Source organism: Haemaphysalis longicornis, unplaced genomic scaffold (genome assembly GCF_048455015.1).
Source record: "Haemaphysalis longicornis isolate Haplotype H1 unplaced genomic scaffold, Haemaphysalis longicornis Haplotype H1 scaffold_3, whole genome shotgun sequence".
NCBI classification, from domain to species: domain Eukaryota; kingdom Metazoa; phylum Arthropoda; class Arachnida; order Ixodida; family Ixodidae; genus Haemaphysalis; species Haemaphysalis longicornis.
In genome coordinates this window covers 95,337,028-95,349,980 of record NW_027526335.1, presented here as the reverse complement: position 1 = coordinate 95,349,980, position 12,953 = coordinate 95,337,028, and the positions used below count along the sequence as shown (strand labels likewise).

Here is a 12,953-nt window from a genome sequence, read left to right as displayed (position 1 = left end):
ATAAAACACAAGACAAAACACTGGGCGTGCATGCGCAGAACCACGTGGTAAAGTGTGGAGTGTCTATGGCAAAACCGTTCTAAAATCGGCAAAATGTTCGCGGAGCTTTGTGCAAAGCAGAGCGCTCTGCTTCATTCAATGTCACACTCAGTTGTGTTCAATTCCACATTGTTGCTTCCTATTTACAACTGCTTAGAAGTGCTTACACGACCTCCCAATTTTAGATGCAACGCATCTCTTTACCTCGCCTTGTCCCTCCGGCGTCTTCCGTCGTCCGTAGTCCGCATCCCTCCCCCATTCTCCTCGCCGCGCCAGCTGCGTGCTAACGCCGCTCTCACCGCAGCGCCATCTGCGTGTTAGCGTTCGCTCCCGTCGCCGTGCCAGCTGTGCGTCAGCGCGCGTTAGCGCTCGGTTAAACATCTAACACATGCGCATGCGCTGCTCTCTCTCATTCCCCTCTCCGTTAACGCGCGGTACATATAAGCGCGGTAACTGCGCCCCTCCCCTCAGTCGTTCCGCCGCTTCGATGACATCCGATGACCACCGATGATATGAATGGAGACTAACAGGCCTGCTCTCGCGATGGTCGGCGCAACCGTACGTAATATAATGGAAACAACAACAAATTGACACGCGATATGGAAACAACATAACGGAAACGCAACGGAAACCCCACGATGCGTCGCATCTACCCATGGTTCCCCTAGCGGGAAGGTGGTGTAAATTTTTCCTTGATATGGCCACAACCTCCTGTTAGTAATGACAAAAACAATCACACTTGCAGCATTGGAATACAATGGGCAAAAAATTTAACCAACCTAAATGCACATTCAAATGCAACGAAGAAATGGAGTTACGAGGAAATGTGGGAAATGTAGCAATAAAATATACGTGTGTTTTAGGGCTGTCGAATAAACGCAAGAACCTTATTTCTATATGCATATAACGAAGATGGAACTTAAACGTTAGTTTTATATAAAGGAACTCGAAAACGCGAGAGTGGCAAAGTGGTCAGTTTGTTTTCCATAATTGCAGTGTACGGTTGCTACTGGTAGCAGCAAATTATGGTAAGGTGCAAAATTTGCGGAATTTAGGTTAATAAGACTTTGTCCGTTCAAATCATTCAATAGTACCATAATATTTCTTTACATAAACAAGAACATTGCGAGGTTATATTTGATGAATTCTAAAATGGGTAACACAATTAGCTTAGACATGGGCGTCCGAAGAGGGGCAGGGGTGCGCAACTGCCCCAGCTCGCCACCACCCCTTGGAATTTAAGTCTTTTTTTCAGTTTGGCCATGCCGCTAAAATGTGCCCCATTCGAGGGCCTGTCTGTGGACGTGTGCCCCCCTTGGAAAAAGTTCTACTGAAACCCGTGAGCTTAGACGATAAACCTATACCGATGAGTTCTTTAGAAACGCCTAAACTGAAGTATATTTTTGCTACGGAAGATTTCACGCCCATCTACGAAGAAGTGATACGGATAAAAAGCGATACGGATCGCAGTACCAATGTTCGTTTCCCCCCGCAGCTTTTTTGATATGACTATACAGTTTTCACTCGTACCCGTACGGCAGCATTTCAACTGGATGTCAATTCTTTTACAGTGATTACTGTTCGGCGCTGTATTTTTAATAAAGTTTATTTTCTCAGTCTGTCTGTCTCTCTCTCTGCAGAGCGACCACGTACCAACTCTATAAGGAGAAAGATGGAAAAAAAAAACAAAGAGAAAGGAAAGAAGCGGCGTAAACAGGACCCGATTAGATAAAAAACAGCAGGAAGTTTAGCGCGCGTTGGGTATGGGCTGCCAAGGAGGAAAAGCGGTTCAAGGCCTATCGGTCAAGGGCTGAGCCGACAGCCGTAATGCGATGCTCATGAGATTCTGCTTAGCCATCAGTGACCGGCTAATGATAGTGGGGGCTTACTGGCCTGCGGGACCAGCAATGCGCGTCACTTGTTGACGCTATTGGTTTTATCTTTTGTGACTGTAGGCCGCACACCGAGGACTGTGTTTTGGTGAGGTGATTCGGCATCCTGATACCGCGGCCTTCCGACGTCCTGATGCCACATTGCGAAGAGGACTACAGGGCAGTTAGGTTGAGCCAAGAAAATTCGGCAGGATGGAGCCAACTGAGCCTTCCGAAGGTATGAGTTCCTCGTTGTACGCGTTATTGACACAGCCTGATTGGTGCTCATTATTAGACATAGGTTTACAGAAACAGGGCCTGAAATGACTGAATACTGGTTTGGGTTTTACAAGTGTCCAGGTTAGAAACGAAGAAGTGAGATCGATAGAATAAAGAAACCACAGACACATTTTTTTGCAAAGTATTGCGAAAGAAGAAATATGTTCAACATACTCAGTGCCTACCATAACAGCCTAAGTGTCTGCGGTTAGCGTTAGAAACCAATACTTATTTACCCACCTACAGAATGAAAAACTGCAACGTGCTTCTTCGTGTGTATATATGCGTCCAGTAAATGATCTTACACAGCATAATGGGTCAATAGTGTTGGGCTAATCCACGCTGTGAAGAACACTATGTGAGATGAAAGACATGGCGGGCTGTTGATGAGATATGGTAAGAAATTTTGCGCGGTTTGCAAGAGCGCTTCTGTAATTGTTAAGGTGGCAATCTTGCCTTCATGATAGGAACAACAAGCGGTTCCGAGACCCTTTTTATGCTGCCTTAAAAATTGTTACAAAATAAAACACCAAGCAAATCAATTTTTGCTGTTCTATGCCTGCTGCTCTATAACAAACATTTACATCGGACGCCTGAATAATACTCTCGAAAAAGTTACCATGCTTGTTTCTAAGATGAAGAAATGGTAAACAAAAATCACCGAGAAAAATTATTCAGAAGAATGGCTGTATTAGGCGTTTAGTAAAATTGCGCTTGACAAAGTATTTTTTCACTTAGCCGAGTGATCGCACGACGCGCTGTAACTTCTTCGGATGGCAACCACACAATCGCGCATGACACGAGTGGCGTTTAGGTGAGCACAAGGATTTAGGTGCGCCTTTGTTGCCCCGTCTGTCGGTGCTTTGCTGCATTCCGCGGCCGGAGTTTATGAACATTCTGTAGACACTTTCAAGTATGATTTTCTTCTGCCTGTACGTACAGTTAGGAAAAAATGAAAAACGAGCACGAAACTATGAACTAGTAGGCACAAATCACGCGATTTCTTTTCATGCGAGTCAAAATGACGCGCTCCTTACAAAAACAAAGTTGGAAAATGTGGTTTTTCAAATATACGAATAGCCCGCCACTATTGGATATCAAGCACCGGATTTTTCAATTTTGCGTGTTCAGGTTCATATCCTCGTGTTCGCATTTCAGTTTTTATGACTGTGCGTTTGTACCCGTGCGTGTTTTTCCATATTAATCCCGACCTGACGTGGCAGCTATAAAAGCCTGTCAGGCTCACCGTGTCGGTACAATACGCGCTCATTTTCAATGGCATTGGGACAATATTTCGTGACTGCACTACAACGATGCGTTAGAACCACAGATACCATTAAGGGAACCAGCAAAACCTTTTAGGTACACATTCGTTTTGTTCCTTGTTAACTGAGTAATCCACATAAAGACACCATTGACTGAGTGAAGCCGTCGCACGATATAATAAGCAAACTACAAATGATATACACGCGATCTGCCGTGTAAAATTGATTATGAATAAAAACTGATATACTAACAAACCAGTACGTTAAAATGTGTTTACCGCGGTAATCGAGCTCGGTTTAAGTCATGTTTCAAGGATTTTCAAGGATTTCAAGAATTTTGTTCAAGATTTTTCAGTACATACACATCGCACGTACTTATTAGTGGAGAAGGAGGTCCCAAAGTGAAACTTTCGGGGGGACCTCCTGTTAATAAATGCGAAAATATTGGTAAAAATATGTAGGCAGTCGAGGTACAAGTCAGTTTAGCACGCTAATTGAATATTCAAACACTATAGCAAGAAATTATGCAATACTAGCTCTGCAAAAACAGGTTTGAATACTATAAGCAGGGGAAAGCACAAAAAGTATTGTTCAGAAAAAATTGTTGGCAAGCATGGTATTAAACTACTGTACAATGAAGAAGCAATATATTGTAGAAGTACTAAATTATCGCACTTAGGTACGGGTCAGTGTAACACGCCAATAAGATATGCAAGATAGAACAAGAAATTATATAATATTAGCTCTGGAAAAACAGATTCGGAAAACAGGCCTGGAAAAACAGCTCTGGAAAAATTAAAATAAATCGGCATTTTCGTAACAAACCTGTCAATAAACTCTTAAGAGCCATTCACATTGCCTCAGTGTCACTCAAGCACCACTTAAAATGATTTAATAGTTGTAGAAATCAAAACGCTATTTGGTCGAGTAGGAGATGTACCTGTAGAAGACTTGAACAGGTTTTTGAGGCAGGCGAACGTTATTTTTGTCGTTTCGCCCGTAGACGTTCACGGTTTTAAAGCTTCCCGAAACCTCTCCCCAGAGGAGGAGCCAAACGAGAAAAGAGGTGAGCCGCCGTGCCTACGTGGAAGGAATCAACCGGAAGCAAAAGCTGGACAATAATAGGTACAAGCTGGGAGAAACAGGGAGAATAAATTCAGCGAAAAAGGCTATGTTAGCCGAGCCGCTGCGCCTTGCTTGCTACACTAGATGAAAAGAAAAAAAAGTAATTATAGAAAAGAAAAATGTCGGATGAAGCGCACACAACTCTCGCACATATACAAAATGACGTTTTCCGCAAAACACTGCCCAGTCCTGTGCTCACTAGACAAGCAGAAAAAAGGGTTGATTGTCCGTGCCGACAGACTGGTACTCTGCGAAGGACCCAAAAGAGCCCTCGGATCAAGTTGCGCATGAAGCGGCCTACACAAGGATAATATGTATGTCTGACTGTGCACCATGTACTTAGAGCACACACATATGACATGCTGGATGTCTTCTCGTGTATCACATGTCGTAAATATTTGGGGATATTCCTGCTCGCCTTTCTGAAGGTAATGCCAAACATGTTACAGGAATCGCGCGCTTTTATAGGAATCGTTATTTTTGGGGTCCTTAGTTGTTTTTTTCTTTAGTCAAAACTGTTCTGCACCGAACGAACAACCTATTGAATGTAGATCGAGCGGCTACCTTCATCAGCAACGTTCCGTTTTAGGTGGCCACTCCCCAATGGTTAGTGACACAGCTAGAACAACTGCTGGGGTTGGCCCTTCCGGAGAGACTGAAGAAACGCCATGGGATGATCTGAGAAACACAAAGGCGATGAAGGATGACGGCCTCATACAGCTACGTGCTCTCATCGCAGGTGAGCAGGCACTTTCGGGAGGGTCTGCTGCTTTCAAAGCGATATCCGGTAGATTTCTTTTAATGACAGTGCAAATAAATGTCTTTAAACTTGTTCTGCTTAATTTCCGCAAAAGTAATAATTTTATAGCAAATACACCCAACGCATACAGTGTAGTTGGCTAACAAACCACGGTCGGAAGTTTTGAAATAAGTACTGCATTCTCTAGGGTATCGAGTTACTTTTTCCAGTAATAAATATTTGCTGAACACAGAAAGCACAAAGTGGTCTTTTGACTATTGTGTATCAGGCCTCAAGGGTACTAAAGTGGCGCACATGATTAACGAAATATGAGTCGGAATCTTCGAAGGGAACATCGCTCGTTTCTTAGTTGACTATCACACCCGTTTTTCATTAGAAACTAAGGTTCGCACGTCCTTCTTCTTATTTTTCACGTACACAGAAGAGGTTTCGCTGAAATGCCCGACGAACGATGAGTTCCTGATCAAATTTCTACGAGCACAAAAGTACGACGTTGGGAAAGCAATGAAGAACATTCGGAAGTACTTCAAAGCTCGAAGAGACTACCCCGAGATTTTTGGAGATCGAGTTTCGTTCCCCGTGCTCTTCAATGTTCTCTGCAGAGAACACCAGGTGGTGACTGTGTCGCGCAAAAGAGACATGAAAGGAAGGGGTGCAGCCATGTTCAGAATGGGTAAGTTTTTTAACAGAGTCTCCACCTTTCTCACCCTCCCACCCTACACGCCCCTCCCATTAAACTCATCCTCTCTGAATTTGAAGGAGGACGCGCGCCGGGCCGAGGACCTGGAAGAGGGGCAGGTGGGAGGCCCGGTTGCGGCTGCAGAGCTAGACCGTGTGCTCCACGGTTCCGTCGACGCCACAGAACGTGCACTTAGGGTTCACCAACTTGTAACCGTAAAATTGGAGTAGTATGATTGGACAAATGAGTGTGTTTGCTTGGAGTCTCCCCGGTGTTGATTGCTGTGTCCTAGTGAGGATGGTCTGCGGATGTGGTAGTCGCCGCCTCCTTTCCCGAACATTTTTCATGATTTCAGCGCAGGAGCTAAGGCGTCTGGTATGGATTCTGCCGCTTCGTCTTGATTCTTATTGGTGCTCCCGGGACAGGACGGGGGAGGGCGAATTTCAGGGGCTCGACGCCTGTGTGCCAGCTGTGTTCGAACGCTGGCCGCCACGGGAGCTTGCTCATTGCTTCCTTTGCCAGAGTGGGCTGGGGTATAGCTTCGAAGGAAACTATAAGCATCAATTTGCAATGTTTGTCCAGCCTTTGCAAAACGACGCCCTCCGACGTAAGGCGGGACGCCCGGTACCGCACTCCACGCCACATAAGAACGGCCAAACTAGGCGTCAGTATACCGTTCTCATTGGAGAGGTGTGAGCGTGACACAAAGAGAATCCTGAAACAGTGGGGACGCGAATGACCCTGTGATTTCCGACGGCGATGGGAAAGTGCTCCGGCCATAGACTAGTGTTGTCCTTTATTTGTTCCGCGCACACACAGCCACTCCTGTACCCACGGAACATCCTATGCGAAGACACGAACTATGATCAATGATGACCATGGCAATGCAGGACGGTGCGTTTTTTGGGATGGGAGTAATTAAAATTAAGCTTTGCGTTCTCATCGCAGCCGGTACCGTGCGGGCTGTACAGAATCTATGGCCCAGAAGCATAGCTTTGCGCAGTGTGCATTCACTATCTGACGAGGTACGTATATCGGACGACCATTCAACAGCGGTAGCATTGAATTGGCGAGAAGCCTAAAGCAGAATTAAGCGGGGTGATTCGGTAGAAAATAAATGCGACGTTACGCGATACAGGTCCAAAGAAACGCGAGGCAACGCATGCCGGTCGACTGCTGCTTTCAACCCGCTCCACAGATATCAGTGTGTGCGTCCTAGGTATTGCGCAGTCTAGGCAGTCTATGTTCAAAATGTTAGTCTTTTAATCTAATTTTATTACATTCTACTTTAGGCGCCTGGAACACGAGCATCTGTTCACTGGATGACTTCTTTCGAATGAGTTTGATTCAAGCTGAACATTTGTTGCTTAATGAAGAAAACCAGCTCGGAGGTGTTGTGATCATAATGGACTTCAAGGGGCTCTGTATTCATCATTTGAATTACTACACCCCATCCTGCATAAAGAAATTCGTGAACCTCATACAGGTAAGTGAATACCGTTACTGCCGCTGTTCTTACGGCACTTTTGCACCGAATGCTATATAACTCAAGGTAGAAACCCAGAAAACGCCTCCGTCAGTGCCTCGTAGCGCCATTCTGTCCTTCAAGTTCACCCAATATCAAGCCAGCTCCTCATGTGGTTGCGGAGTGAAAGCACCTAACTGCTGGTTCGTTCCGAGGAGGTACGTGCGGCGAGGAGCATAAATGGAATGGATGAGGATGTGTGCCATCAGAAAATGATACCAGGGGGCGCTGGCTGCATAAAAGTTCACTGGGCGTTCGCACATACAATGCAGGCTGCACAGAGCAGCGTGTTGTGTTTTGTCTTGCCGTGCAATATTGTGCGCGTCGACTGCTCGCGCTCGGCACGCAAACCGAGCTCCCTTTCGACAAACTTCGTTTAACTGCGTTCAACCACGGCACTTTTCTTGCTAATGGTATGGGCAGTTTGATATCGAGATTGCTGGAAAACTACTACGTGCTTAATTCGGGGCGATATCATGCTTGACCATGACAGGCATAAACTTGAGATATCACATAGTGACCATGTCAAGCATAGATTTACGTAACTCGTTTCCACTTTTATTCGGAAGCTTCAAAAGCAGCTTGAAAGCTAAGGTGAATTGCGTACACACGGAAACGTTACTGGGCAGCTGTCAATTGCAAAAAAAAGTGCCCCGTATCTGCTTGCTTCACTCCAAATGTCGACGAAAGATGATAGACCGCTGCCGCCCCTGCACGCACTTCCTCCGCTTTCCGTTCTCATGTCTCACGCTTTTTTCCTTCCCTCCGGCTCCTTTCATGACCAATTTGTGTTAAGTAGTCGTAGACTTGGCAGACTGATGTGACCTCCTACATTTATTCCGTGTGTGCAAGCCCCACCAGAACTGGGAGCGGCGAAGGCCCGTGGCCACTCAAGTGCCCAGTCATATTCGATCGGTTCTATCACGTGGCACGGCTCACACTCCAGTCCAAGCACCGCTGATGATGATGGAGGCAGGATGGGGTTTACAATGGTGGTGGCGCTGCGCTGCAAGAAGATTATGCCGCCAGCGCAAATTCAATGGACGTGCAACGAGCGCGTCGGTGTTTGTCAAACCGAGCATTGGCGGCGAAAAAATTAAAGCAGTTCCCCTCAACGTGAAAGCAGTCAGAAGTGCAGAGCAGCGATTCGCCATAATGGGCTGTGGAGCCATTCTCCGCTCTTTGTTACCACCACCCTTCACGCTCTTCCCCTCTCTGTCTCACTCCTCTCGGTGAATTGAACAGGGGTTTGTTCCAAGGAGGTTTGTTCCGTACAATTCAATTTTCCCGCCTTCGCAGAGCTCGCGCGCCTTCTCCTGGGATCATAGAGTTTCATAGTAATATATACTAGAGGGAAATCTGGTGCCACTGTTTAGGGAAGCCGCGCTTCGGCGAGCGTTCTGTCATGTACCTGGCAGGAATGTTCCGCTTGTCCTTGGCATGGCTCATGAACAGGCTGAAAAGTTGCCTCTGGCTGCAAAAAAGCAACAATATTACTGTAAAAGATTAATCAATATTCTTTTGTTACTATAAAATTGAAGCTACAAAAAAATGTATTCGTCGGGGATTATTTAGAAGCTTCATGCAAGGTGAACAAGAAAAAGATTTTACCTCTTTTTTGTTGATTTTGGCTTCGCGACAAAAAATGAGCCATATGGCTATAGCTAAGCGAAGTAGACGGGGAGCGCCGCTAGCTGCAACGGCGCCGCTTACGGTGGCCCGCGATTGCAGCGGGTCCAGGGCCACTCGGAATACTCGGGGTGAAGGGGACCTTGTTGTTAACCCCCGGAACGTTACTTCAGAGCTTACAACATCTTGAGAGTGGTCGACCAACGGTGGACCCTCTTAAGCTACCTACGGCACCAAGACTGCCAGAACAGAGACCTTCGCTATGCATGTGGCGAATCAAAATGGGAAATGAAGGGCTCGTGGAATTAAGACAGAAATAAGGGGTTGGCAGTCAAGAATGGCAAGGGAAGCAAAGGGGAAAATGCGGTAGGTGATTTATTACCGTTGAAACCAATGCCGATTTTTGAAAGACAGATAGAAAGTGGAGAAAAAATGCCCGCCGGGCGGGATTTGAACCCACGGCCTTCAGAATACGCGTCGGGCGCGATAACCACTACGCTAACGGCGGGGCTGTTCTCCCCTCCACTTTCTCGGGTAATTATTTTAAGGTATTTGTTTCCTGCGCTTGTAGGTGGTCGCCAGCGCCACTCTAACTACACGCGGCAAAAGGGACCTTCCTTTTATCCTCCGGGCAGTGACTCGAGCATCTACAACATGTCGAGAGTAGTCGACCAGCGTTGATCCCTCTTAAGCTACCTGTGGGACAAACACATCCAGAACCGAGGCCCTCGGGCTCATTACAGAAACAGAGAAAGAAAAGCCAGCAGTCAAGAATTCCAAGGAAGGCAAAGGGAAAGAATTCCCCGAGATTTTATAAATTAGGAAGGTTGATTTCTTAAACATTTTAAATATTTTAAATATCTTAATTATTAATTAAATTTTTATATTTAATATTTCACTATTTATTATTTTAATATTTAATATTTTAATATTAAAAAAATATATAAAATTTTAAATATTTTAAAATATTTATTTCTTAAATATTTTTCAAATTTTTTTTTTACAACTAGAGAGAAACATGCCCCCCGGGAGGGATCCGAAAACGGGGAGCATGTTTTTCTCTACTTTCTCCACTTCTCCAATTTGAGTTTTTTTTTTTAGTATTTGAGTATTTGATTTTTATTTCATGGCAAAACCAAGGGGAGGCGGAGACTAAAGGCGGACGACGCCTGACAGGGGCCTCAGCCACCGGATTTACAGCGTACATTTCCTCCTCGACATTCCAAAAAAACCAACGAGAAAAAGAAAACTTATTTCGACGGTCACGCCGCGGGTCGGCATTGGTTCAGGACAATCCCCAGGCCGAAGCGAAAAAAAAAATGAATTTAGCTACAGGCGCCGCAAAGTAATCAATAATTCTTTCCATTCCAGGACTCCTATCCAGTGCAAATTAAAGGGTTGTATGCTACCAACAACCCCGCAATATTTGACGTCCTGTTTGCTATTGGCAAGCCATTTATGAAGTCAAAGCTGGTCAGAAGGGTAAGTTGCACGAAAGCTTACTTCTTCTTTTGCTTTGCCGTCTGCTGTACGAAGCTCGATGAACGGTTCGTGTTCAGGTTATTAAGGCGAAAGAATAATAAGCCTTTTTGGATGGTGCCATTGAATGATCCCGGCGTCGACACAAACGGAACGAAAACCCCATTGCGACCCCATATTCTAAGTACTGGACGTGTTGGTTGATTGCGTTTTCAAGCATTTAATGTTTCGAAACAAGTTGAAGAAAGGGTTGCAGCTTCCCTTCAAGTCACAGCCTTTTGCAAGGCCGGCGAATATAAAGCTGCGAAAAATTATGTGCTCTGACCGCTTTTAAGGCAACATGCATCTGCCATTAAGATAGACGCGCTAAATTTACTCCAAGCGCGGTACACTAGCAGCCATGACTCTATCAGTATTCCTGTGGCAGGGGAAGTTTCCGTAAATATTTCCTGAGTTTAATTCATCTGTTTTTTTTAGTATCAGAATGTATAGCCCTTCATAGTGGAAGAGAGCCACTGAAGTTCCTCCATCATCTATCTGTTTCAGTGTCGGCTTTTCGGGTACGACCTCAGCAAGCTACATGGCGTGATACCGGAAGACCTTATTCCGGAGTCAGATGGAGGAAGCTTTGAAAGCTTCAACTACGACCAGCTGGAAAAAGATCAGCAGGCAGCTGCAGCATTCTTCAACGACATGAATCGTTACGGTTATTCCGCGGCGCACCAAGAGACCACTTGATAGTGGGGTTGAGTCAGGGGTAGGGCATATAAACTGTTGACGCGCGCCATGAACTGCACGGACCACTGGGCAGTGAACTTTGTAGGAGACACACGAACACTGTCTTTCAACTGTTTGTTTCTGTTCACTGTTCGGAAAAGTTTTGATGCATTTTGTAAGTTGAAAGAAGGAAGTTCGAGGTCACTTGAGCGCTTGTTATGGGTGGTGAATGCGAAAGCATGAATTACTATTTAAACGCCTGAGACGCTTTGCTTCGCGAACCCTTTAACGCATTCGGATGGCTTCAATCTGTCCCAACGCGTTGTGCTGCTGCTCGTCCTTGCCTCCGTGTAAGGAAATAGTTGACGAAGATGCTGTGATGAGGTAGAGGATGGTGGTTGTGTGTGCGATGGAACAGGCGCCGACGACGAGGAAGTTGATTAAGAAGATCAGATTGCAGACTGTCGACAACCGGCATCTGTGGATATGTGCCTGCTACGTGTCGCCGCAAGAGAACGAGAAAAATAACCGAAGCAATAAAGTGACGTCGGAAGGAGAGGAAGAGAAGGTCGTGGCTTGTGACCTGGAGGTTCCCTCCGGCGACTGGGTCTTAACTTGTCTGTTTCTAATTTACTGCCATTTGGGACATCTCTGTTAGATTTCGGCCACGGGAATGTTTGTCACACCCTTCACGCCTTTATTTCGGAGATAGGTCGATTACCCTGTTAATAAAACACGTCCCCTACTGTCGTTTTCTGGTACATGTGGTACCTATTTTTACTTCAGTATGTTATAGTTATTTCTGTCTTCTTTGGTTCTCAAATTGTCAACTTCACGTTCCTCACATTGTCCTCAGCTCTATTTTCCCATCAGTTTTAATTCTTAACCTTTTTACCAAATCTGACTGGCCAATCCCCCAGGGTGGGTACTGGCCAGTAATTTATTGGTACCAACCAACCAACCAACCAACCGACGGAGGAGCGTGGGTTTGGAGGAGGAAGGCTTCTGAGGGCTGCCCGCAAGATGCGGTAGCCGTGGTCTCCCGAGGCCATCGTTGAAGACGCCCAGAAACCCAACCTGGATACCGTTCCAGGAGTGTCTATAAGCTAACCGTGGATGACGGCACATTGAATCACCGGCATAGACTGGGCTACGTGTTGTTTCCCGCGCCGATCTACCAACAACCGCCGAGAACCGGGACTGTTTCAAGGCCTCAGCATCGAGTGTGCCAGACCACGGGAGACGTTTTATCTATCACTGGTGTGTCTTCACACGTAACTAGGAACTGTTATTTTACACACTTACAGAGCCTGGTGGCTTTAGTATTAACTTTAGTGTCGCAGTCTATTTGTAACTGTAACGCACGTCTCGTTAACTCGTCTTGTCTCGATAAATATTCGTCTTCATCTTATACGCCCTTGTCAAGCGCATGTCTCGTTTCTGCAATGCGAGTCCCGAGCCCTAGCCACCAATACCACCACAACGGGCGTCCGCGACAGTGCCTATTCGCTACCATCTGGAAGAGGGCAACAGCTATAATTGAAGACTTACGGCGCAGATTCGAGGCATGGACATTTAGACTGTA

At 45.8% G+C, this 12,953-nt stretch overlaps 1 protein-coding gene across 1 annotated transcript; it reads left to right on the top strand.

The window, feature by feature from the left end:
- The first annotated feature begins 1,439 nt into the window (after nucleotides 1–1,439).
- On the top strand, nucleotides 1,440–12,118 carry LOC144174893 (alpha-tocopherol transfer protein-like). Its single transcript, XM_077703862.1, has 6 exons — nucleotides 1,440–2,148; nucleotides 5,169–5,318; nucleotides 5,761–6,012; nucleotides 7,311–7,504; nucleotides 10,544–10,654; nucleotides 11,198–12,118. Exons 1-6 carry the CDS (start codon nucleotides 2,124–2,126, stop codon nucleotides 11,387–11,389), a joined length of 924 nt encoding a protein of 307 aa, XP_077559988.1. The 5' UTR covers nucleotides 1,440–2,123; the 3' UTR covers nucleotides 11,390–12,118.
- Nucleotides 12,119–12,953: the final 835 nt, after the last annotated feature.